The sequence below is a fragment of the Chelon labrosus genome, assembly GCF_963514085.1.
Source record: "Chelon labrosus genome assembly, chromosome: 12".
NCBI lineage: Eukaryota > Metazoa > Chordata > Actinopteri > Mugiliformes > Mugilidae > Chelon > Chelon labrosus.
Genome location: NC_140345.1, coordinates 3638077 through 3664146, shown reverse-complemented (window position 1 = coordinate 3664146; position 26070 = coordinate 3638077). Strand labels below are relative to the sequence as shown.

The window sequence follows — 26070 nt, the reverse complement described above, 5'->3', positions numbered from 1 at the left end:
TATACCTCCGGTGGTTTTTTCCTCTTTTGATCCCTCCATCCTAATTTGCTGTCTTTTCCTAAGCCGCTGGTTTAGAAGGTGGAGGAGTTTTTACCCTCCAGCTGCTCGATTTCATGGAGGTTAGTCAGTTTTCAGACAGTTGTAGGTGTGTGTGTGTGTGTAATCCTGTGTGTGCGCTTCAGTGTCGCTTCTTTTCGACCCCACATTTTTCCTGAAAAGAGAGAAAATAATGGTGATGATGATGGCGGTGATTGGAGGTTGTCCCGCCCACAGCTCCATCTGTCAGAGATGATTGAGGAGACGGAGAAAATTACACCTGCTGTCGGAGCGTCACAATGGTCTCTCATCACCTCAGAAAAAAACAGACATTTAATTACTGTCTTTAACCAGACGGAGACTGTATGATGGAGGGAGGAGGCAGTGAGAGATAGTGTGAGGAGGGGTGAGTCAAATGTAGGAGAATGCGAGGAAAAAAGAAAAAGGTAACATTCTGGTCTTTTCATGAGTTTTGTTCAGAATAAGAAAAACATAAACATAATGTGAGCTTTGTCCTCCAAACTGTCCAAACTAAAAGCAAGATCGTGGCACACAAATGCTTTTCTTTTTGATTTTGTTTCCAAATCAAGTCTTCTCCTGTCACGTTTCGCCTCTTCCTAATGTTGGACTTTTGGTGTACCGCTTTCCAAAAGGTATGATCCAAAGACAAACACAAAAATCATCCGTCTGCATTTTTGGGTGCCACTGACGTAATGTTTGGTGTTAATTCACCATTAAATTCAGCGGATTAATACGTAAAAAATTCTTAAAATGTATACAAATCATTCCAAATACTGAAATGCCACCTCCTCATCATCCTCCTCTTCCTCATCCGTCTCCTCTGCTGTGTTAATTGCGCTGAGGAGGAACTGTTGGTTTAAATTTAGCAGCCTTAATAAGGTCTGTTAATCACATTGTTAACGAGGTAGAGGGAGGGAGCCGCTGCAGGGGTGGGAGCCGCTGTGTTGTGCGTGTGGTTGTGTGTGTTAAATCTCCATATCAATAAGCCGTAGTTGTCTCCTATGTGTTTGAGTTCCATAGTCTCCTCATCAGCTGACTTCCTCCCGTTGCTCCCTCATCCTGCTGATTTCTGACTTCCACAGATACCTTTTCTTGGCAACCAAAGGACTTCAAATATTTGATTCTAACTGTTTAAACTAAGGTTGTTGTTACCTGTGTTGCATTAAAAATAGTTGTTTTAATTTAGGTAAGACACCCTATAACAATGGCGATGAAATGCTCGCTGCTACAATAAGCTCTTGCATTCAGAATTATTCTTAAGTGAAAGTACAAGAGTATTAGCAACACAATATATTCGAAGTACTAAAGGTAAAGTGTGGAATGACCCACAATTTTAATTACTAATTAAATATAATTATTGATTTAGTAATGTGTTCATCTTTAACGTCATAGCATGTAGGGATGTAGAGTAGCTCTGTTTATAACTTAATTATGAATCTAACTAAAGTTATCAAATGGATGCAGAGACTGACTGAAATCAGCAGCAAACAGTCTTCAAATGCATGGTCATAACATGACTAAGTCCAGAAAAACAATGGTAACAGAAAACACCGACCTTAATGACCCAGCCTCTTTTCAGATGGCTGCTAACGGTAAGCGTGTGAGGCTGACAGGACGATCTGTATTCCATCTGCTGAATCACTCTCAGCACCAGCCGCACCAGTTGAGAGCGATCTACAACGATATCTCCACAGGCGTTAATCTGTGTGGGAGAAGATGGCAGACACTGATCAGCTTAGCTTCAGCGCTCTGCACTGATGTCTAATGAGATGATTTCTCATTAGCGCTGATTCCATACGCTCAGCTGCTTCGGCCCGCTGCAAGGCCTGAACTGCGCTGCACTGTCGTGTCCTGACACGACTCCTCACCTGGAAACTGGACTCAGCTTTTGATTTAACGTTGCTTTTAAATTACCAGTATAGTTAACAAAAAAAAAAAAGAAGAAGAAGAAAATCCACTTTATATTTATTGACTAGTTAAAAAACAAGCAGTGTCAACAATAATAAATGCATTGGCTGAAATGGTGGTAGTCACTAAGGATATGTGACAATTCAGAAACACATCCCTTCAAGTGATATTTTATTATTTTACTCTATACTTTGGTTGCTGGTGTCGGTAAGTCTCTGTGTTCCTCTGTGTTTATCTGAGTGCCACAAGCTAAGTGGGTTCCAAAGACACGAGAGCGAGGGGCGTCTGAGCCATTGTGGTCACTGAGAAGCAAAGAGTGCTGAGAGGGTTTTGGTGTTTGAGGTTGCGGACAGCGTTTCTCACTCAGGGAAACATGTTGCCACTGGTGGTAACATTCTGAGTTTTTTTCCCCCTGCTTCCTCCTTCCTCTGTGCTAGGTTAGGCTGAGGACCTCGGGGGTCAAATGATTTTGCGCTGGACATTTTCAGTTTTTGTCCAGAACTGACAGATGTGCATTTTTTCTCATTTCATCCGTCTGGTAAAAGTGCATGTCAATTTGACAATGTAAATGTACAAATGTACACCCAGCTTTACTGGGGATGTTTACATGTACACATACAATGGATTTGTACATAAAGAGAGTAGTGAGCAGCCATAGAAGGCACCTGGGGAGTGGATTTGGGCCAAGGATGAGGGGATTCGAACCAGTGGTCCTACGGTTGCTGCCCCGTCCTCCTTGAGACTGGCTCTTTGATAATGACAATGAAAATGTATTGAACATAGCACTATCCAACAAGTTTAGCAAGAACCACGCCACAAAAATTACATTTCAGGGGTTCACAGGTTTAATGGGAAGAAATCTAAAAGAGGGGTGAATGATGACGGGAGGGCAGGGAAGCAGGAGTGTTGTCTCTTCAGGCTAGTGTGGGCTTTCTGGTGTTATCAAGGTGGAGGCTGGCGCAGGGGTTATGGCAGGCGAGCAAACTACCTAGATGTTGACTGAAAAGAGGAGGAAAAGGACTGAGGGAAGAAGGGGTGAATGGATGTGAATTAGGTAGGGAGAGAGGTCTGGTACAGTGCAGCTTAAAAGTTTCAGCGCCCCGCAGAGTCTTCTGCATTTCTACATAAAAATGCCTCAAAACATCAGCGGATTTCCCTGGAAGCCATGGCAGTAGACAAAGACAACCTAATTAAACAAATGAACTAGAAATATTATAATTGTGTATTTGTTTATTTGGGAAAATGAGACAATTATGTACATCTGTGTGTTGTAAAAGTAAGTGCACCGTTGTTTTCAGTGTCTGGTGTGACTTCCTTGTGTGGCAGCAACATCTGCTAAACATTTCTGTTGACTTCTGATCAGTGGTCTACAGCAGCTTGGAGGAGAATGAATATATAAGTAGCATATAAGTATATAAGTAAGTAAGCTTGACAGGGAGTCAGAGTATAAAATGCTTTTAAGTTAATGCAGTCAACTTCTCTTAGTCAGAGACTGTCCCTCTTCAAGACCACTGAGCTTAACTGTCTGACGTGTTTCATTTGCAGCTCGGTGAGCAAAGGAATGTGAACTCGTGTAAGAGCCAAAATATTAAGATTAGTTATGACAGCCTGAATCGTGAAAAAGCTCCCATCACTAAAAGAATAGATTGATTAAACAACTGGAAACATTACAGATTATCCTAATAAATCTGGAATATTAAAGGGTTAATACGACAGGTAATATTGGACATTTTTCATGAGATTTCATTTTAAATCTGTTCTGTGATCGCTGACTGAACCAGCATGAATCAGTGGAATGACTGTGTTCAGGAGTAGATGGTGTGTGTGTGCGTGTGCGTGTGTGTGTGTGTGCGCGCGTGTTGTCTAACGGTCCAGGTCACACTCTTACTGTAAAGTGAGATGGCATCACTCAACCATGGAAAATACAATCCTTCCCTGGCAAGGTTAGGAGTGTGTGGTCAGGAAGGACAAAGACCTTAAAAGCTCTCTCTCTCTCAAACACACACACACACACACACACACACACTCTAACACTGTAAGGTCAGCTTAATCTCCTGCCAGGAGAATAACATGAGTCTTAAAAGCTCTGCTGCCGGTGGTTGCACAGGTCAGGACGACACACATACACACACACTGATCCAAACACATATTTTCTGAAAATCTGCACAAAGAAAAACTCACACCCCAGAAAACTAAAACCTTTTTAGGTATCTTGGAAAACTCCTGGATGAATGCTTCATCTCCATAGAAGGACTGAACTTCAGCTCTGGCTGTTGAAATGCTGCATTCTTTGAAATGTAGTTGTGTATTTTAGAGTGTCTCTTTTCTGGTGAGTGTTATGGTTTATGGGCCTGGAAGCCGTTTGAGCCGTTGTAAAGATGAACGACCTCGCCGTCAACTCTAGAGGCTGTGTGATAACATGATGTCATCATGAACCAGTACAGAGGCTTCTTTGGCTGGATTGTTTGTTGGAGTTACAGCTTCAGCAATGGAGATAAGTTTGTATCTATAAAGTTGAAGGATAAAAGGAGTACACATCAGTTTCTGCAGCTCGGTGATCCCTTTGGCTCCATTGTTTATCTATTGCGTGCTGCATGCAATAACATAGAGACATTGTATTTTAGCTGCAGACCCAGTAAAAACCACAACTGTAAGTATAAACTGTCAGTTTCCTGTGAGTATTTGAAAGTTTATATTAACAGTGTTTTAGGAATACACATATGTCCAAAGAATTTTACTACAAATCCTCTTTGTAAACTAGATGTTAGCATCACAACTCAGCTAGCCTCTGTTCTACTACTTGTGTTATGACATTAGACTGTCTTGCGTGTGAAGCAACCTTTTTATTGGTCTGAAACATTTGGGCAACAATAATTTGTAAAAGTCAACTCATCCTCCTCAGAGGCCGTCCCCGAGGCACCAATGATGTCCCAGTTTTTGTGACTCCTGCAAGTATTATACAGAGGGCGAGCTGCCCATGACATCCATCATTACTGAGATTGCAAGCAAGTGAAAAGGAGGGAACCAAAGATGCACACAGGAAAAGACTCGCTAAGGTGTAGAGTGCTCATATGTAACTGGTGCCGTTACGTTCGTTTCATACTAGGAAACGGAGAAAATTTCAAACCTGTATTTGTGAAAACACCCTGACAGGAAGGTATAATTCACTGTGTCTGTGAAATCTCACCGGCCTGCCTACCTTGCTGTCCTCAGATGCGCGTGACATTAATAAATTCCTCCGTGTCACTTGTTGTCAGTTGGCCTTTTTCTGCTTCTTGAATCATCACTCAGCCCTTTTCAGTGGTACACACGGTGATGATTTAAAAAAAATGCAACAACAGGAAGTGCAGACACATAAGAATACAGTATGTCAGTAGATAACGTAGACAAAGTGTGCATGATGTTTTCTCCTCTCTCTCTAATCAGACCGTCAAGGCCACGTCTCCTCTTGGCGACCCCCGCGTGACCTACAACCTGGAGGAGGGTCAGGTGCCGGAGACCAACATGCCGGTGCGGTTCTACATCAAACCGAACCGCGCCGACGGCTCGGCGTCCATCCTGGTGGCGGAGAACCTCGACTACGAGACGACCCGCTTCTTCACGCTCAGAGTGCGCGTGCAGAACGTTGCTGCCGTGCCTCTGGCCTCCTTCACCACGGTCTACGTCAACGTGACGGGTGAGGCGTGGGAAGGAGTGTTTATGTGTCTGTTAAGAGTCTGTTTGAGATTTAGAAGTTGTTAGGAACTCTCTCGCTTTATGGAAACACTTAGCACAGAGTGGTTCCAATGAACTGATCCAGTGCCTGATCGGTGTGTGTTTAAAAAAAAAAAAACACGTAACGAAACAATAACTTTATAAATGAGTTAATAAACTTATAAATATAGAAATCAGCGAATGACTAAGCAAACATCTGAATGGATTGGACTAGAATCTGACTAATATTTGTTTACTTATCTATCTTCTGGATATTTTTTTCTTCATATCCTCTCATATCATGTATTTTAATGGCACCTGTTTGAAGCTAGGCCCTCTAGGTCTAGCCAGGATTTATTTCTGCTTTTGCTTTAAACAGTTTAAAACTAGTTTCACATTTACTGGCTCATGAAAAGTCACCATTCAGCTCTGACCGGCAGGTAAGGAATCCTTCGGGCGGGCTACAGAATCTGAGCCATAATGAGCGACAGTGAGGGAAAATGACGAGGAAAGAGAATAATGAATGGTAGTTCATATACCTGGTGTCGGAAAAATAGGAAAACAGTTGCGGCTGGTGGTGTGAGCTCCCTGTCGCCTCGTTTTAACAGTGTCTCCCAATCAGCATCCGTAGGCTGCTGGAAAGACGGAAAGGGGAGAAAACACTTCCTGACTTTGATTGGCTTTGAACAAACCCACATCGGACGCTGTAATTGGCTTAGCGGAGCTTGAAAGTGAGCTGACAAGCTGCTTTGTGGACTCTTCAGGGTGTTTGGAGGATAATTCCTCACTAATAACTCAGTTTTCATTAGTGAGGGGAGGCACGGTCCAACTTCACTTTCTGGTGGACTTTTTTATTCCCTTTTATTGTCTGTTTCGTCTTCCTTATTTCCTCGTCCTTCATCTTTACTTTCTAATTTGATGTAATTGTTGCAAAAAAATAATTTTCTTTGCCACCTGTCTTACTTTTCTTTTTCCTTCCTTTTCCTTCTTTGTCTATTTCTTGCTCACTTTACCTTTCTTTCTTGTCTTTTGTTTCTCTGTCAGTTTTTAATCCATTTTAATCAGCTTTCATGGACATGACAGACTGTATGTGTTCTGCCAGATTCGGCAACAACACAAATGAGAGATTTAGGGAAAAAAAATTATCTTTTGCCTTGCTGCGCTACCATTTCTTTGTTTCTCACATCAGATGTGAACGACAACGTTCCTTTCTTCCTGTCGTCCACCTACGAGGCCACGGTCCCTGAAGGAGCACAGATCGGAACGTCGGTGGCTCAGGTGTTGGCCACAGACTTGGACTCTGGCCTGCACGGAATGGTGAGAAACAGCTGCACCCCTCTTTGGTTGACTTCTATTTCTTGCTCTTGTTCTTTTTCTACCTCAGCTTCTCTCTCTGTCTTCTTCAGATCAACTATGTGATCCTAAAAGACGAAAGTGGGGACTCTCAGTTCTTCAGCATCGACCCACGCAGCGGTGTCATCGTCACTCGAGCGTCTTTTGACCGTGAGCAGAAAGCGTCCTACCTGATTGAGGTGCAGTCACAGGATGGCTCAGAGTCGGCTCGGCCTGGTCAGCAGGGCCAGCCAAACACAGGTAACACACATTCAGACCTACAAACCTTTCTGAGCTCCAAACAGTGTCTCACTTACTCAGTAAACGGCTGACAAAAAAATGGCAGACGTTTACTAAGTAAGAATGGCAAAATTAATCAGTGACAGAAAACAGTAGTTTTGTTGGAGAACTGATTCGTTTGCATAGCAACATGGAAGATATTTTGTGGTTGTTACATTCACTTCTCTTCATAAACGTCATCCTGCTGCCTGTATGTTTGTGGAATCTGAATCTGAATCATCACAAATGGTGCACTGTTTAGTGTAAGTCATTAAAAGCCTTAGTGCTGTCTTCACTCAGACACGGCCTACGTCAGGATCTTCATCACCGACGTCAACGACAATGCTCCTGCGTTCGCCCAGCCGTTCTACGAGGTCAGCGTGGAGGAAGACAAGGAGGTCGGCTTCGTCCTCATCACGGTCACCGCCAACGACGAGGACGAAGGTGAGTCAGAACCCTGCAGGTTTTCTGTCTGTCAGCTGTTGATCTTACTGGTGGTGGTGGCAGAGTAAAGTCAGACGGATTTCATGTGAACTTCAGTTGGTCCAATCAAAGTAAAGTCATGGAACAGGAAGCTGAGCTATGTTTCTGTTTCTTTCTCTCTGTATCTCAGTATGTGTTTTCTTAATAATGCACATTGTGTTGCACCGTTTGGCTTATTCTTCTTATTTTATTTTTTTCTCCGCTGTTGTCCCATCGCTTCATGTCAGTTCTCTTATTTCTTTGTCCCTCTTCCTACTTTCACTTTTGGTTTTATAAATTCTAGTTGTTGTCTTCGTTTTTCTTTTTTGGGTCCTGTTCCTTCTCATGACCAATTAATACATATTTTTGCTATGCATTAGGACTCAGGGCTTGTTTGCACATCGTTTCGAGGATGTGAACAGTAACAATATGGCTTCCTAAAATCTGTCAGATGGAAGAAAGAAGCTGGGCTTATTGAGCCTTTTGAACAACCACATCCAGCGAGTCTGCTGTGGTGGCTCCACTGGTTTAGTCCTGCAGGAGATGGCGTAGTCAGTAGTAAACTACATGGGTCCTATTTTGTGAAACTGCACCTGCCCCGCATCGCAAAGCTCAGACCTAGAACCGAGCTGTTAGAGGAAAGAAAATCACAGTCGTGGACAAGTGGAAAAAAATAAACTAAACACACTTACATGTTTTTTCTGTGTAGAAAAATCAATTAAAATTCACACATAAACTAGAGTAAGCTGTACTGAAATTGATATCTGTTTTCTTTAGTGTACTAATGAACTGGCAAGTGAGTGTATGAGTGTACAGCTGATATTGTATTATATTCAGACAGGGATTACATTATGGCTGGTTTGAGATTATCTGCCATTCAGATGTGCAGAGCACTCACTCAGTTGGCTCCTACTTGTTGATGTAGTGCCAACTGACAAAGATAAATGATTATGGTCACATATCCAAAGTGACTGACAGTCAGCGGCATTGTCTGATGAGCTGAGAGGTGAAAGGTTGTGGTGGAGAAGGTTAATTGGGCTTCACAGATGATGATGGGCTTCATGATTTAGATGTGTGTGTCAGACTGCCGATCTGTAACTGTTTTACAGTGTTACTGTAAAAGGAGCTGTTGGGTGTACTGTTGTGCACAGTAGTTTTTTTGTGTGTTTGTTTCTTGTCAGGAATGCAAGTAATTATTTCTCTACTTGTTTTCTTTTTGGATTTTTTTTTTAATTATTTGTTAACAGATCTTGTAGTTCTTACTGTAACAGCAGTACCACGACTTAGCTGAAAAAATGATTTTAAAATGTATATATACATATGTGCCAGTCTTGTTTTCCCCATTTTTGGCCCCTTTTCTCCTCTCGTTTTTCTCTCTTCTTCTCTCCTTCTTTTCTCTCCTCTGTTTCATCGCCTTCTCTCCTCCCCTCCTCTCTTCTTCTCTGGCTGTCACAGCTCGTTAGCGAGCGCTGCTGCTCCCTTGAGGTCGACAGTTTTGATGTTTGTCTCTTTGTTTGTGTTTGTCCCTCATTCCTCTTCCTCCTCCGCTCTAAACCAATAAGCAGCAGAAGGCAAAAAACGAAGAAAAAAAAAATCAGAAAACAACAAAAAAAAAAAAACAAGTCTCTCTCTACCCCCTCCCTCGCGCTCGCTTCTCTCTTAAAGACGGTTGTTGGCGTCGGCTTGAAATCTCTGAGGTTTTCTTTACGCGGAGTGAAGCAAAGAATAGTTACGTCTTGTTATTTATTTTCTTTTTTTAATCTTTAACCTTCTTTTTGTCTTGCTGACTGCAATCCACATCCACACGTTGTGACACACTCTCTTTGCCACATCCAGATTCATTCATTAACTCCCTCAGGAGATCCACAGACTTCCTGTCACTCTTCTCGCGTTTGTTTCGTTTCTCCAAACTTTCTCCTAGAGTTTGATTAGATTTGTGAATTGAGCCATTTACTGTATGTGTTAAAAATAGACATAAGTAGCGGCTAGGCACTAGACCAAACTTACTGAAGGCGTTACTAACAAACTATAGTGCCAAAAGAATATCTGAATCCGTTTCAGACAAACTCCTTGCTTCTCTTTGGTGTTTTGGCTGGTGGAAGCAAAGTTAATGTATGAGTAATCGTGTGATTTAGAAGAAAAGCAGTTTATAAATATCACTAATGACTCGACACATGATATGACTCATAAAGCCGGGGTAGAGTGACACTAGGTGATATAATCTGTGCTAAAAAAATGCAACCAGCATGAGTGCGCACCACCGGCAGTCATATTTTGTAGAGAAGGAACCCCTCTTACAGAAAGTTTTAGTTCTCATTTCCAGCACATCCTCACACATAAATGACAGAATAATATGACTGCTAATGGCTCCCAAAGCAATGGATGAGTTTCTTCTTACAAACAGCTTGTATAGTGGTTGACACATTGCCAGCAGATGAGCTGGTATTCACAGTCTGTTTTCAGAGGAGTAGGGGTGGATAGTGGAGTATGTCAAATCTTTCAGCAAGAAGACTGGGGTTTGTTTTCCCCGTCAAACCGTTGCTTAAAAGCCTTTGTGCCTTGTTTTGGACCACCGCTACTGCTACTGTTTCTATTGTTATTTGACTTTTGTAGACTATGGCTTTTGTTTTTAGTCATAGTTTGGTTAGACACTAAAAATACTTAGGTTTAGGAAAAGATAGTAGCTTGGGTTAAAAGAGACCCATTAAAGCCCGTAAAGAAAATGCTGTCAACATTATCTCCAGTCCATCTGGGTTCATATGTCGCTCTAAGACTATTCTGCCATATTCATGTCTAATGGGAGTTACTGTAATTAGCAGTTTCTGACTTCCAATTAATTAATGTTTAATATTCATTTATCACCATTATAGAGAACTTACAGACTGACAAACATTTTGACAGAGGGCAAAATCAGTTGTCCCTAGCCTACTGTCTCTATATTAGCTTTTAAGCCAAACGCAATTTTTTTGCCACCAGTTGCTTTGTAGCTGACAGTTGGTCGCTCCATGCTCTAGTTCCTGAGGTAACTCTCTTGTTTCTTATCCCAGATGTTAGTGATGGAGCTCTTCTTGCCACCACCACTCTCTTTTTGAAAATACCATCAACAACGCTGCTCCATTTATGTTCACCTCATAGCACTGTGTTTCTTGCAGTAAACATCTGTTTGTGTCATATTAGAATAAGCTGTATCAGTTGGTCATTGCTTCAATGGCGTTGCCTCAAAGCTGAAGTTAGTTTAACTTCATTGCTGCAGCTTGCTGAATTTCCTGTCACTACATCATTATTCTTTGTGCAGACCTCTTTACTGTGGTACTGGTTCCCCAAGCTGTAAGGGACTGTTGGAAAACAAACGGTCCATGGAAAACAAATTTAGATTCTCTCTTGTTTTCCTGATCTTGTTTTTTACTTTGGTTGTTCATCATTTCACACTTTGGATGTTCAATAAGTAAGTATATGAAGACAGAGAAAATAATTCTCCCGGCTAAGAAGCTTGCTAGCAGTTTGCACATCTGCAGCAACTTAGCCATGTCTCTACTGGACAGTAAAACCTTAACAGTTAACGGTGTGTACACACTCAATATTCACCAAATTTGAATACATTTGCTTGATTAATTTTACCCCTTCAAGTGGACCCTTTGATTACACCAGTTCCATTAGAATGAAGTGATGATTTTACACTTAAATAATAATAATTAAATATATATATAAAGATGTGATTAGTACACTGCTAATTCATGCAGGCCAATCTGCACCAGTTCAAATATGTCAGCTTTTTCACTTTCATGCCGAGAGATGTGTAAATGTGTCTGTGACTGTAAAGCGCTTTGAGTACCAATAGGTAGAAAAGCGCTATATAAAAGCAAGGCCATTTACCATTTACCACTATGGTTGTAAAGTGTTGACTTCAAATTGAGTATTAAATCTAAAAAAAATGTCAAAAACTTTGACATTGGTTACATGACAACTTGTTTGGTGCTTTATTCCATCAGTCTCTTCACATAATATTTCTATGGCAGTACTCCACATTTTGAGACTCCTTAGCTCTGAAAATCTGCTTTGCTTTTTGTTTTTAATGAAAGCTGGTTAAGCCTCTGCTCTAGCTTTGTTTATGTTTTTGTGTCTAATGTGCGGTTGTTGCTGGAAATGTCTAGATTTAGGAATTATCCCCCTTCAGACTGATTCCTGGGAGGTTTAGGAAGATGCTGAACACGGGATTAAGAGATGCTAAGATAGCAAATTGCTGATGATTCCGTCCCAAACGCTGACGCTTTATCCCCAGTTTTTCGTCTCGCTGGGGACTTCCCATCGCAATTAACAAACACCCCTCGACCCCAAACCACTTGAGGTTCAGAGATACGCTGATATAAAGGGAACCAGCCATCTTAGCTCAAACATCCCCCCAAACCTTGCTAACAGGCAGTCAGGTGGGGGTGTCACTGAGATTAACTAAAATCCCTGATCCCTGCTGAGTCTGCATTGTGGATTTAATAGAGAAGTAACACTCCGAATGGCATTACACATGTTTTTGAATATTCAACATTTATCCACAACAAATGCTTTGAGGCAAACCATTTTCAAGTAGCAGGATTTTGTTCTTAACTGCAGCTAGATCTTCAAAGTGGCAGATTGTATAATCCTGGTTACAAGAGGAAATCTTAACTTCCCCTAAAACAATATAAAAGCAAAACTACAAAACAGGTAAAAACCAAACAGTAGCAGTTACTACTGCCCAAGCAGAGATTACATACTTAAATGTACATCTAAAGATTTATGAAGGTACAACAACAAGTACACATGTTGTTTGGAGCCGTCCAAATATAAAAAAGGTTTTGAAGCCTTCGTACATTTGAATTATTTTATTTTTACTGATTTCTTTTTTCCATCCAACATAACCATGATGTACTTCTAAATTCTATAATAATATAATAAATTATATTATATATTTAGATACACTTTTATTTAGATGGAATATCTAAATAAATGATGAGTTGCTGTGCTTGTAATTATATAATAACATATTTCCATATAATCACAGCAGAGAACTGCCCCCCTCTGTAATTATAATTGTAAAATGCTAAAAATTTGTCATGAATAATTGAATTGCCAATGGGCCCGCGACAATCTGACAGAAAGCAAATATATTTTTTTTCAACTGGCCCTATGGAAAGATAGGCAAATCTGTTGTTTGTTTGCCAGCAAACCATTTTGTTATTATTGTGTGTGCCCTTCCACTACGATGTGTTTATGGCATATGCATCTTGTGGATGCTGGTTGTTTCCTGTAAATGTGCACATGTGCTGTTAAACAAAGTATACATGATGCGAGTAGAGAGTGTGCATGTTTAGTTCAAGGTTACTGAAGGTGAAAGAATCAAACTCCTGAAAGACTTAAAGCTTCAATCTGTGTTTGGTTTGATGAGCTATAAACTGAACTGTGGGTTTTATCCTCTGAGTGCAGCCACTGCACCTTCACCTTGGCTGCCACCGTGCGTGTGTGTGTATGTGTGTTGGACATTATGACCACACTTTGTTGTTGAAGCTGACAGGTGTTGAAGCGGTGGTGACCTTGAGTCCAGATATAAACAGTAGGTCAGACAAACACACACGCACACACACACACACTCAAACACACCAATACTAAAATGCCTGCTCTCATTTCAGCTTGATTTGGTGTCTGTTAGAATAATCAGTGGTGGGTGCCTGTGGCGTGGGTTTGTATTACCACTGTTCACCCCACTCCCCACCCTAAAGCTGATTATGCGCTGCAGCTTTTGTCACCCACCGTGTTTTCTGGATCCGTTTGGTCTTCCTAGTGGAAAATGTGTTGAACTAAGAGTGTCTGGTAATGAGATCAAGAGGCTTTTTAAAATTCTGCTGAGTTTGGTGTTTACGTTTAGTGTCGCCCTGGGGTGTGGTAAACCTACAGCTTCAGTGAAGCTCAGTGATAATGAGGGATGTGTGAATGTGAATGATTACTCATGTAATATTACATGTTACACTGACGGTCGTGATTTTACTGTGCCACTGATGATAATGATGATGAAGGAGCGACTGTGCGTCTGTGACACAAAGGTTGCTGGTTTTAAATCCAAAGTTGAGCCAGTCAGATTGTGTAACAATCTAATAAATGAGTATCCATCTAAAGTTTGCTGCTCCATCCACTCATTCCTCTCTCTGCAACATGGTGTATTGTGTATTTAAGCTTCATTGCTATGCTCATTTTACCACTGTATGCACGCAGCCACACTTCTCACCCGAAAAGAAATGCCGCTGCTGCTGCCTCCAATGTAGACTCTGAATCTCCCCAGGTGGGAAGTTAGTATCATACTTCCCCACTTCCCCACTAGGAAACATTGAACTCAGCATAGGGAGAGTTGTCATCATGATACTAAGTTCTGGTGTATGCTCTCTTCCTCGTCACTAGTAACATAAGTGCAAATTTATATGTTTCTGTATAAACTAACAAAACAACAACTAGATTGTGTTTTGCACAAAAGGGCTTACACACAGGAAGAGAGGAGCAGTGATGCCGCAACAAGAGACCATGGAAATTTAGTTAGATGGTGCTAGAACAGGCAAAAAACTTTTATACATCAAGTGGGCAGGTACCAAATTGACCTAATCTCACATTTGAAGTGATGCAATCCAGGCAACTATCAGTGGGAGAGTCTGATGCATTTGATTCACATATGACCCAAACACAGTTCCCCAAATGTTTACCTCAAAGATACCCCGTCCATGTCTTTGGTTCATACCACCAGAATTCACTAATATGAAACGAGAGCAATGACAGCAAGAGGAGCTCCATCCATACATTAGCAATGCTTTAATGTTCTGCTTGTTTCATTCAAGTACAAGAGGGTTACCTAGGCAACCAGAGCCTCAAATGTCCACTAGCAAATAACTGTCACCTACAAAGGAACTGGCACAAGATGGTCAATCCAGTGTTCTGATGGAAAACTTTTGGACCTGACATTCATTTGTGTGGATGTTACTTAGACATGTAGCACCCACCTACACCAGACCAGGCACCCCCACCCCATAGCAATGACACTCCTTGATGGCAGCAGCCATCCCCAGCAGGATGCAGCCTGACACTCAAAAAACATGAAGAACTGCACAAGGTGTTGACCTGGCCTCCAAATTCACTAGATCCCAAACTGATCAAGTATCTGTGGGATGATCCACAGAGGCCCCTCCCCTCAACACACAGGACCCAAAGGTCCCCACTAACAACATTCTGTTGTGAGACACCACAGGACACCCTCAGAAGGCCCATGTCCATTCTCTGATGAGTCACAACTGTTTTGGAGGCACAAGGGGAGACCTACACAATATTAGGAAGGTGGTCATAATGTTATGTCAGTATACACAATAGATTAAAAACAGTTAGCAGTCAGAATTCTGACAAAATGGGTAACATTTGGCATAACTTGGGCCACATTTGTATCAAATGCTACGGCAGGTTCACAGTAACTTAATCTGACCCTGCAACTGCCTGGAAAGACATAAACAGTTACTCAGTCAGCGTACTTTACCATTATGAATTAGATTTGCACTACAGCTTTAGCCTTTAGTTGCTTTATACAGGTTTTTGAGGGAATCATGTAATTATGTGTTGTTTAAGGGCACAATTGACAACAACAGGGGAAAGTTAACCCAACTATAAACCTGCTGGTCTTCATGTTTCTTGTCATTTTGGAAAAAAAGCATTACATACTTTTTAAATGGCATTACTACACAGGTTTTCTAGATACTAGACTCAACTGAATTTCAAAAACCCATAGTATCTCTTGCAACCATCTGCAGGCTACAGCATGTGATATTCTCTAACGTGGATTTTAAAACCAAATGAAACTTCCTCCAATGATGAGTTTAGTCCTTCAGAGTGTCCACTGGCAGTCAGTGCTCAGGGACGACTCTCCCCTCCGGTCCACCTCACGAGGAGCAGAGATCTGACCTTAATCTCAATTTTGGGTCTCCTGCTAGGCTGTGAATTAAATCAGCCCTATTCCCTGAGTGTGTGTGCGCATGTGTGTGTGTGTGTTAAGAGGGCAACACCATATGGCCAGACTGATCATTAGGGAGGCTGCCGGAGGCAAAAACCGCTGGAGCTGCTCCCCTTACACACATTTACACACACTCACATTTACACGCACACACTAAGCCGCTCGGTGAGTGTCACGACGGATCGTGCTCAGAGGCTGTGACGGACCGGTGCACTTAAGCTTTTCCGCATACTCACAAGCACACATACTCTCCGGTGTCGTAATGAAGGTCCTCCATGTCTCCACAGATGGTGTTTGTCTCCTAAAGTCTCCTTGGTGCCGGTAAACAGAGAGCAAGCTGGACCCAGACAGATCTGCCTCTGGGCTCTGAACATGCATCTGTGTGTGTGTGTGTGCATGTGTGTTTACCATGTTTCTGTGTGTTGGCATTTCTTCACTTCTTCAGGAAAGAACAGGAGAGAGGGCAGGAGAAGAAAGGAAAGGAGAAACGAAGAGAAAATCAAAGGAAAGGAAATGAAATATCAGAAAAAAATAATTAGAAATATCTAAGACAGAGTCAGTGAGAGTGAGGAAAGAAGAGAAAGAAGAAGAGATGTCAAGAAAGGAAATGAGGAAGGAAGGAAGGAAGGAAGGAAGAAGGGAGGGGTTAATACATAATGGGATGGATGGTAGGAGAAGAGAATGAGGTATGAAAGGAGATGTTCAAGACCAGAACACAAAAAGGCATGAAGGATCAGAGGAAATAAATGGAAGGAAATTGGTTCTAGGCAACATAGGAGTTAAAGTGACATGAAGACAAGAAAAGCAGAGAAGAGAGAAAAGGATGGACAAGATGAGGAGGGAAGATGGAGATTACAAGGAGATCAGAGACATTAAATTCTAAGTCTACAACTTCTGTGAATGAAATTTTTGCCATCGACCAATAGCATATCATCTTGACAGTGCTAATCTTTGAGGAAACAGAACAGAGAGATGTACTACAGTGAACAAAATGATGGGGGAGTAAAGAGAACATAGGGAGAGGAAATAGAGGTGAAGCTACTTGTTAGTTTTCTTTAATATCCTTTTGGAAAATCCTTTTTAGTCTGCGGTAGTTGGCAGACAAATTCTCCCAGTGGGGGCCTCTGTGGATCAGGATTGTTCCGGTGCATCCTACAGATACTTGATCAGTTTGGGATCTAGTGAATTTGGAGGCCTGGTCAACACCTTGTGCTGTTCTTCATGTTTTTTTAGTTGTTCTGTGTGTGTGTCTGTGTCAGGCTGCATCCTGCTGGGGATGACTGCTGCCATCAAAGAGTGTCATTGCTATGGGGTGGGGGTGTCTGGTCTGGTCTAGGTGGGTGCTACATGTCTAAGTGACATCCACAGCAACATCCCAGCAGAACATTGTATTGTCACAAGAGGTTTCAGTTGTTATTTACTTCTCCATGTCAGTAGTTTTAATGTTGTGACTGATCAGTGTGTATGTATAAATATACACACACACACACACACACTTATATATACATATACATACACACACACACATATATATTTACACAGTTCAGGTAAGGAGAATTGTACCACTCTTTGTTGTGATTTGCCCTCAAGGAGGAGAGGAAAAACAGCGGGTGAAGATAGAAGGCAGCGAGGTGAGAAAAGGATAGAGTATAGAGAAATAGAGAAATTACAGTTTGGAAGGATGTCAGCAGGATGAAAGTGAGCTGCTTTTCCAGGTGAAGGTGTTTGTTTATGAGTGTGGGTGAACTGGAGTGAAAGACTGACAGACCAAGCCAGCAGTAATGCAGACGTTGTATCAGCCTGTTGTGGCGGAGAGGGAGCTGAGCCTGCAGGCAAAGCTGTGGGTTTACCAGCTGATGTGCTTTCCAACCCTCACCTGTACTCATAAGCATTGGGTAGTCACCGACAGAATACAAGTGGACCAAATGAGTTTCGTCCATAGGTATCTACGCTCTCCCTTAGAGACGGCGTGAAGTGCTTACACAGCTGGAGTGAGCTTGGAGTAGAGCGGCTGCTCCTGTGTGTCAGTAGGGATGGTTGAGGCATTTGATTATTATGGATGCATCGGAGGTTTTCTGGGCACGTCCAAGGAGGAGGAGCAGGAGATCCCCAGGTCGGGCCAGAGATGCCATATATCACATCTACCCTGCTGGAAAACAATAGGGAAGACACTCCAGGGAGATATAGCTGTTTACTGTCAAACCTTGTTTTGGGGACCAAAAAAAAAATGATGTAAATCAATAGGTTGTATGGTGAAGACTTTATGCATGGGTAAGGTTAGGTTGAGGTTATGGTAAGTTTCTAGGAAATAAAGTCAAGCAATGCAGTGTCCTCTGAAGCGATGAAAACATGATGTGTGTGTGTGTATGTAAGAGGGAGAGAGAAGAGGAGGTGGAGGAGCGCAAGGCATCTAATGAGTCCCACTGTGACATAGATGCCTGTTTTCCTCCCAAATATTTGATATCTGTTGCTGCTGTCCACACGGGGGTCATCAGGCTGTGTGCCTGTGCGAGTGTGTGTGTCTGTGTGTCCGCTGCCAATCAAACATTTGTTTGTTTTTATTTTCTGGCTAGGAATCTGTTCCAGTATCATTCAAAAATGCTGTTTTCACAATAAGAGCGCCCCCAGACAGTGTGTTGTGTTGAGTCTGCTGAGTCTTATACGATGGCTTAAAAGGGAAGTTACTCTATGGTTATTGTAATAACATTTTAAATACATTTGTATTTTAATATAAACATTGTATTAACTCCATGTGGCTGTGGTGATTGCAACATTAATTTTGAGATTTTGATTAAGCATTTAAAAGTTGTTGTATTAAGAGAAAGTGGTTCTGATCATTTTGACATCCCTTTCCCAAACACCGGGCCAATCACCAGAATCAGCTCTGAAAAAAAGCACATCTGTGTTCAACTTCAGCTTAATTTAAAAATTCTCATTTGCCACTCCAAGGTTAAGAAAGCAAACAACAAAAGCTGACCAGTACCTTTACCTCCACCCAGGCGCCAATGCCAAGCTGCGGTACCAGATCACCTCGGGAAACACAATGGGCACCTTTGACGTGGAGCCAGAGGTCGGCACCATCTTCGTGGCGCAGCCCCTCGACTACGAGATGGTGCAGCGCTACGAGCTCCGGCTGGTTGCCTCCGATGGGAAGTGGGAGAACGAGACGCTGGTGGTGGTTCAGGTGGTCAACCGCAATGATGAGGCTCCTGTTTTCAGCCAGACCGAGTATCACGCCGCCGTGACAGAGGAGCTCACTCAGCTTCCTGTCTTCATTTTGGAGGTCAGTGCTCATGTTTGCATGGGTATAATGTTGTATTAAAGGCTTATTTGAAGAATCATATGGGGTATTACGGGTTGAATTACCTTCACTTTCCGGTTTATCTTGCATTTGGAAGTAGTTTACAGAAAATTATAATAACAACATTTGGATGGGTCTGAATTTATCAAGCTTTGTGATAAAAGTCCTATTACTGAAGCGCCAAGGCTGTACTCCTCCTTTCGCCCAGTGCATGCTGGGATATGCTCTTGCCTCTGTGACCTTGAAGTGCATAGGCGTATACACAAAATGGATGAATGAATGGGTTGATTGCATGGTAGATGTTTATTTAATGTTGAGCTAAATTCTTCAACCATAAGCACTGATCAAATGTCCACCCAGTCCATATGAAACTGTTTAAAATGTAACTCTAAGAGAGAAGCATCTCCTGAATGCACCTTCACCGTTAAGGAGATTGTCAAAGTTTATGTGAACAATATGTGAGAATGTATCAGATTTAATGTCGACAAATCTAATCATATTGGTTATGCTTCAAAAACGGAGGGGGGATTAGCCTGGAGCAACACCTCAGCAGAGATCCAGTGTCCACATACTAACACATCACACATGTATGACACATTTTAACACAACATCAGCTGATAAAGGCCCCAAGGTTTGACATAGCCAAAACCCCTTGACAAGGAGTGCCCTTCATCTGAAAAAGTTGCTTCAGAAAAGTCAAGACTCCTTCTTCTGTGGCTTTCAACCACCTTTCGTCACACCTATCTCCGGTAATTCGCAGTAATATGCATGTGCTGCCAAGCTAAATCAGATTAAAAAGGTGGAAGCGCGTCTGGGAGGGCAGGGAAGTAATCCCCGTCAGAGAGGCATGTGTCACCCAGTCCTCAACCTGGGCCTGCTTCCCCTTGCCTGCTGGAATTGATTTGATGTGCGTTTCGGTTCCTCTCTAACGCTTTCAATAGTTTTTCTGGCGGCCGGGCCCTCCCTTAACGCACATTGCTTTCAGCCCCATGTGCTAATACAATTCAGCAGATAGTGAACGGAGAGGAAATCCAATTTGAAATGAATATTTTTTGACTTCACCTGTGCGGCAGCCTCCTCTGTGGCACTGGGACTGCTCAACTTCAATATTGTGTACCTGCATCACGTTGTCAGGAAATGCAAAGACCCAACATGGGGGAGGTGGCTGCGGAAGAGGGGGGTGACTTCAAAGGCTTCTGTAAACAAACCCTCTGGTGAGAAAAGAGGAGAAGAAAGGGTAAAAGTGTACTTTTTCTTGCTTTTGTCGACGTCTATTAACTTTTAATTGCATTCTGTGTCGCAGTGACAGATGTGAAAGCTTGTCTCGACGCTGCTGCTGTCCCCGTATTCAGAGAGATAGCAGGAAGGCAGGTTAATTAAGCAAAACAGGACAAAGCAACTGAGAAATGTTTATTCCTGTGTTGCAGAGTCCCTGTGTGCGGGGACAGCTGCTGCAATCAGCTCCCTGCCTCATGTCCTATTTGCTGGGCTTGACATTTGTACATAATGAAAAAGCAATTCAACTGTTTTGATAAGAGACTCCTTGGCATAAAAAAAAAAAGAACAAAAAAAAAACCTCTCTTTATTTACAGGAGAAGAATAGGAGTGAAAAGTCAGCGTGGTTGCTTTGACCAGCTTGCCACTACACATGCACAGCTAATGGCTACCTTTAGCTACAGCCCTCATAGAATGTGGCCCATTTTGTTACAGAGAAAATGTGAAGTTGATTTTTGGGTGATATGTACATTTATACACGTTAGGTCAAAGATTTGTATGGGGACTCAATGGTTTTTAGAACAAAAAGAACTTCTATTCCTGCTGTTAGCATAGTAGGTCTTCAGCCAGAGTCGTTGAAGAATGTTTGAATGTAGTTATCCTTGCTTAATGTATTTTATATATTTGTGTCATATTTCTACTGTATCTTCTTGCAGTTTTTTCTAGTGCTGTGAAAAAAATATTGACCTTCCATTTTTACGTTGAACTGGGAATAGATCATGACCATATGACCTAAGTGGTCCACAGTGTTCAAGTGATAAAAGACTCATTTTTGCAGGTGTCAGCCACAGATCCGGATCAGGAAGCCGACCAGACGGCTCTCCGCTACTCCCTTCATGGCCAAGGCGCTGGTGGTGAGTTCACCATTGACGAACGTACTGGGAGAATCTATGCTCAGCGCCGCCTGGACCGCGAAGAGCGCCCTGCCTGGAGATTCCTTGTCCTCGCCACAGACGAGGGAGGGGCGGGGCTCACGGGATTTGCTGATGTGCTGTTAGAAGTCAGAGACATCAATGACAATGCCCCCTTCTTCCCGTGCCCAGCTCTGGAAGTAGACGGATGCTTTGTTGGCCAAGTGCCTGAAAATTCACCCGCCGACACCTCTGTAATGGAGATGCGTGCCATGGACCTGGATGACCCCAATGAGGGCAGGAATGCCATGCTCACCTATAGCATCATCAAGAACATTCGCAACGAGATCAACCTCAATCTATTTTCCATCAACGCCACCACAGGGACGATCTACACAGTGCTACGTTCTCTGGACCGTGAGACAGAAGACCGGTACCTGGTGGTGGTGGAGGCTAGGGATGGAGGAGGTTTGGCAGGCACAGGGACAGCCACCATAATGGTTTCAGATGTCAATGACCACCCACCTGTCTTCACTCAGAGGGTCTACACCACTCAGGTGAGTAACTCTGTCTAAAACATATCTAGGACTTTCACTTAACATCATCTTTAGTAATAATAATAAACCATGTGTTTATCAGGTGACCGAGGATCTTGAGGTGAATAGCGAGGTTCTTGTAGTTTCTGCCACAGACGGAGATGAGGGCGAGAATGCTGTGGTGACTTTTAGCGTTGTCGGCGGTGATGAGGACAGAAAGTTCTTTGTGGAGACCGACAAAGTGAATCGACGCGGTGTGATAAAACTCAAGAAGAAAGTGGACTTTGAGAAACCCCACGAGAGGACTTTCAATCTGACCATCAAGGCTGAAGATGCGGATTTCTTCAGCCTGGCCTACTGTGTAGTTCAAGTAGAGGACTCCAACGATCACGCTCCCGTCTTCTTCCCACAGTTCTATGAGTCACCTGCCATGTCTGAAGATGTACCTGTGGGGACTATTGTTGCTCAGGTTACAGCCTCAGATCTAGACTCAGGACAAAATGGACGCTTTTCTTACAGTATTTCCAAAGAGTCAGATCCCTACAGTCAGTTCCTGGTGGATCAGTCTGGTTGGGTGGTAGTGGCCGATTCTCTGGACAGAGAGAAAATCTCACAGCACAGGATCATGGTCCTCGCAACAGATGCTGGGAGTCCTCCTCTGACTGGTACTGCCATAGTCATGGTAACTGTGCTTGACGTTAACGACAACGGGCCAGAGTTTGAAGCCGCCTATGAGCCTTTTGTATGGGAAAACACTGCAGCACCCCAGTTGGTGCGAATGAACAAAACTTCCTTTCTGCTTCACGCAACCGACCGCGACACCTCTACAAACGGTGGCCCATTCTCCATACGACTCCTCATGCTCACCTCAGATGCCACCAACTTCAATCTGACTGACTTTCGAAACGGCAGTGCAGCCGTCACTGCCCTACGCACCTTCGATCGTGAGCGGCAGAAGGAGTACCGCCTCCCAATTCTCATGATTGACAGCGGCTCTCCACCAATGAGCTCCACCAGCACGCTGACAGTTGTCATCGGTGATAGAAATGATCACCCACACTCGCCTGGACATACCAACTTTATTGTCTATAGTTATGAAGGTAGGTTCTTCTATTTACTGAGGTCAGAGTTGGCAGCATTAACATAACATGCACTAGCCCGGAATACTTCTGTAAGAAATTTACATAATCTATACATTTTACAATGTTATGGTGGTTTGCTGTTGGATAGTTTCCATTGTGGGTCCAATATTGTTTCATAATTCCTAAAGCAGAAATGGACAGCACTACAAAATAGGTGTTTTAATCATTTCTGACCCTTGAACTCATTTTAAGTCCCGAGTTCAATCCATTAGCTATACTCACCTTGTCCTGTAGAGGGTCACAAGGAATTGATGCCTGTTCCAGCTGGAAGTGAGTAAAATCCCAAGACAACATCCAGTTTATAACCCTGCAGGCAAAGGTTTTGGCCTTTCTTTGTGGAGATAACCTCTACAAAGAAAGGCCAAAACCTTCCCTAAAGCTATTAAAGTTATTCTCTTACATGAAGCCACGAAGTCCATCGCATGAAGTTTCTTCATGTCATTTTATTTATTTCTATACAATTGTAAAAGTGCTGGCCAATCAAAAAAATATCATCTATGGCCATGATATAATTCTTTTAAAAACATCTGATAAAATCTGACAAAATCTGACATTTTGCATTCCATATATTAACCACATTACCTCAAGCATAACTAGAGTTTGGATGCAACTAAAGTCATCTGTTTGTCGTCCTTTAACAGTCAAAGTTAAGTAAAACTGGGATCTGTTTTACTAAATTTGCAAAGTTTGGGCTGTGATTTGCAACATGTTCTTGCTCATTTTAACACTTTTTACTCGTCTAAACTAATAGCACACTCGTGCATAAGCATGCAAGAGCCCTGTAGGATCTACGAATCTGTTATTTGCAAGCTACAATCACTTGTGAAACGTACCGCTGCTGTTCTTTTCAATCATGAGCAGTACCTGCAAATCACTGTTGTGAAATGGGCCTAAGGCTTTTTTCTAATTTAGTTGGGGATCAAAGGAAACCAATGTAAAATGCAAGTAAAGTCGCTACACACTAAACGCTACATTACGCTGTTTACACCGACAAAATTTGGGGATTATTTTCTTCTGCAACTTTATAGCTACTTCTTCTTGTAGCTATAATATTTTCTACATAGTAACCTTCATCTATCCAAGAACATCCTTTGCTGCTGTATCTGATTTCACACCTGTGAGCCTAACCTTGTACCATTGACTCCACTGGAGAAGTTGTGGGTGGACTGCCTTGCTCGAGGGTAGTTGTAGATGAAGAGGAGGACATTTGTCATTCAGTCATAATTGATTGTCCCAGGTCAGAGGTCACCAGCTGGTCTGAGGCATTCAGACTGGAGCACTCAGAGACTCAGTCCTAGGTCCACTAGTGTCCCTCCCACCACCTCCTGAGTGTTCTGTACACATCTTGTTAAGACTGTACTCGTCACAGTCGACTGCTCACAGCCTCCTGCTCCAGCCCACATCACTTATTTAGCGTTTCATACCATCTGTCAGCCTGCTGTAATTTGCTGGAAAAACTAAGGTTTTCTGTTATGTATTTTTAGTGGATTCCCTCTCCAGGGCCTTTCCACATGAAAGTACATTAACCCACTAATACGGATCCATCACGTACCTCAACAACATGCCATGAAGCAAACAATTAACTCGAGCTTAAGTCCCAGGTTTGACAGGCACATAAACAGGAGGCATTTTTAAAAGGCAGCTGATTTCACAGCTAAAGAGATTACAGCGCTGTGTTCAGCTTTTTTTGGGAGAGGGGGAAAACACTATGTGAGCGCTCCTAATGTGTGCACATCTTCCTGCTGTGCTGCCTAACCATGACCATGCGTGCCAATGAGGCGTCGCCCGTCACCTTATCTCCTTTAAGAAGCCTCCACTTTTCTTCCCTTCACTCTTAATATTTGGGTTGTACCTCAGGGATCCCTTGTGCTCAAAACGAATTCTTCTCAAAGCTAATGCACTTTTTTGACTTTTTGTGTCTTTTAATTTCCGCCTTTTGACAGGTATTCTCCTGACGACGGTGCTCGGACGAGTTCAATCCCCTGACCTTGATGACTGGAGTGAGAAAGTATACCGGTTCGAAGGCAAACCTACCAGGTATGCAGAGCTCATCCAATGCTCCAAAACTCTGAAAGGTGATCCTGCAAAAAGAGAGCAATGGAAGTGATAGCAGGGATGGACAAGTAATATAGCTGGGCATGTAGAATAAGTAAAGGGAAGAAGAGCGGATAGAAGGAGAGCAAAGCCCCAAGGTAATATAGCAGGGAGACGGCAATTCAATGAAAAGAAGAGGTAGAAGGATAAAGTATTGAGGTAGGTAGAGCTGTGAGAAAGGAAAGCAGATCAGGAGAGACAGCTGAGGAGAAAAGTGCTTAACACACATACCCAGAGCTAAGGAAAGGATAAGAATCTTCTGATGCAGTAGACGGGTGGTGATAAGAAAACGGTATAGAAAAAAAAATTATAGATAAAAGAAAAATGATGCACACACTAGACAAAAGATAGCAAGGCAAAGAGAAGCAGAAAAATAGGAAAGAAGTAAATCAGTGGTTTTAACTTTTTCCTTAATAAAAACATTTAATCTGTATGTAGTGTAAAAGGAAAGCTTGTAAATCTTCTTGCTTTCATTTAGAAACTAGACTCTCCTTTTTCTTAGCTCCAAACAACCAGTGGTTTCGATTAATTATAATTAATGTCTTTCAGCAATTCATTTATTTATTTACTTTTTGGTTTTTATTTTTGTGATAGACAGAAGTGCTGCGAATTCAGATACTCGTCTCATTAATTCACCACACAACATTAGGAGACACAATTGAAACGTTGCTGTTTGCAGGTTACACAAGTAGACTTTCATATTCTACTCATAAACTCAAAACAATAGTTACTATACTACACCTACAGCTTGTTGTGGAAAATTAGAAATGTGTAAAAGTCTTGATACTTTCCTTTCAATGAGCAACATATTAAGACCTCAGTGCATCAAACACCTGCCTGTTTTGGCTACTATTTCACTGCCATTAGCACCACAAACCACAAATGAAAATGGCATTTAAAATGAATGACGGGTTTAGTTTTCTGTGGAGTTTACAGAGGAGAGTGAGTCACTCACGCTGCCACCTGGACCATCTTCAGTGTAAACGTACACACTCCTGTTGGGCATATTGTGAGCAGTTTCGGATGAAAGAATCCAGAGTCGGCAGATGTAAAGCAGTTTTAGGATGTGTTGGAACTAAGACAGAAAAGATTCCCTTCTAAAGTGTCCCTTCTCATGTGACACCCGGCAAGA

General features: G+C 42.4%; 1 protein-coding gene across 1 annotated transcript in view; it reads left to right on the top strand.

Moving 5' to 3' along the window:
- The window catches only part of LOC311497223 (neural-cadherin), a 125636-nt gene that overhangs the window by 78190 nt on the left and 21376 nt on the right, over nt 1–26070 (top strand). Inside the window, exons 13-20 of the mRNA XM_084557420.1 lie at nt 5392–5641; nt 6848–6975; nt 7065–7251; nt 7570–7713; nt 18739–19022; nt 21094–21723; nt 21806–22802; nt 24788–24881. Of these exons, the coding sequence (XP_084413546.1) occupies nt 5392–5641; nt 6848–6975; nt 7065–7251; nt 7570–7713; nt 18739–19022; nt 21094–21723; nt 21806–22802; nt 24788–24881 (2714 nt within the window). The remainder of the gene's footprint in view (nt 1–5391; nt 5642–6847; nt 6976–7064; nt 7252–7569; nt 7714–18738; nt 19023–21093; nt 21724–21805; nt 22803–24787; nt 24882–26070) is intronic.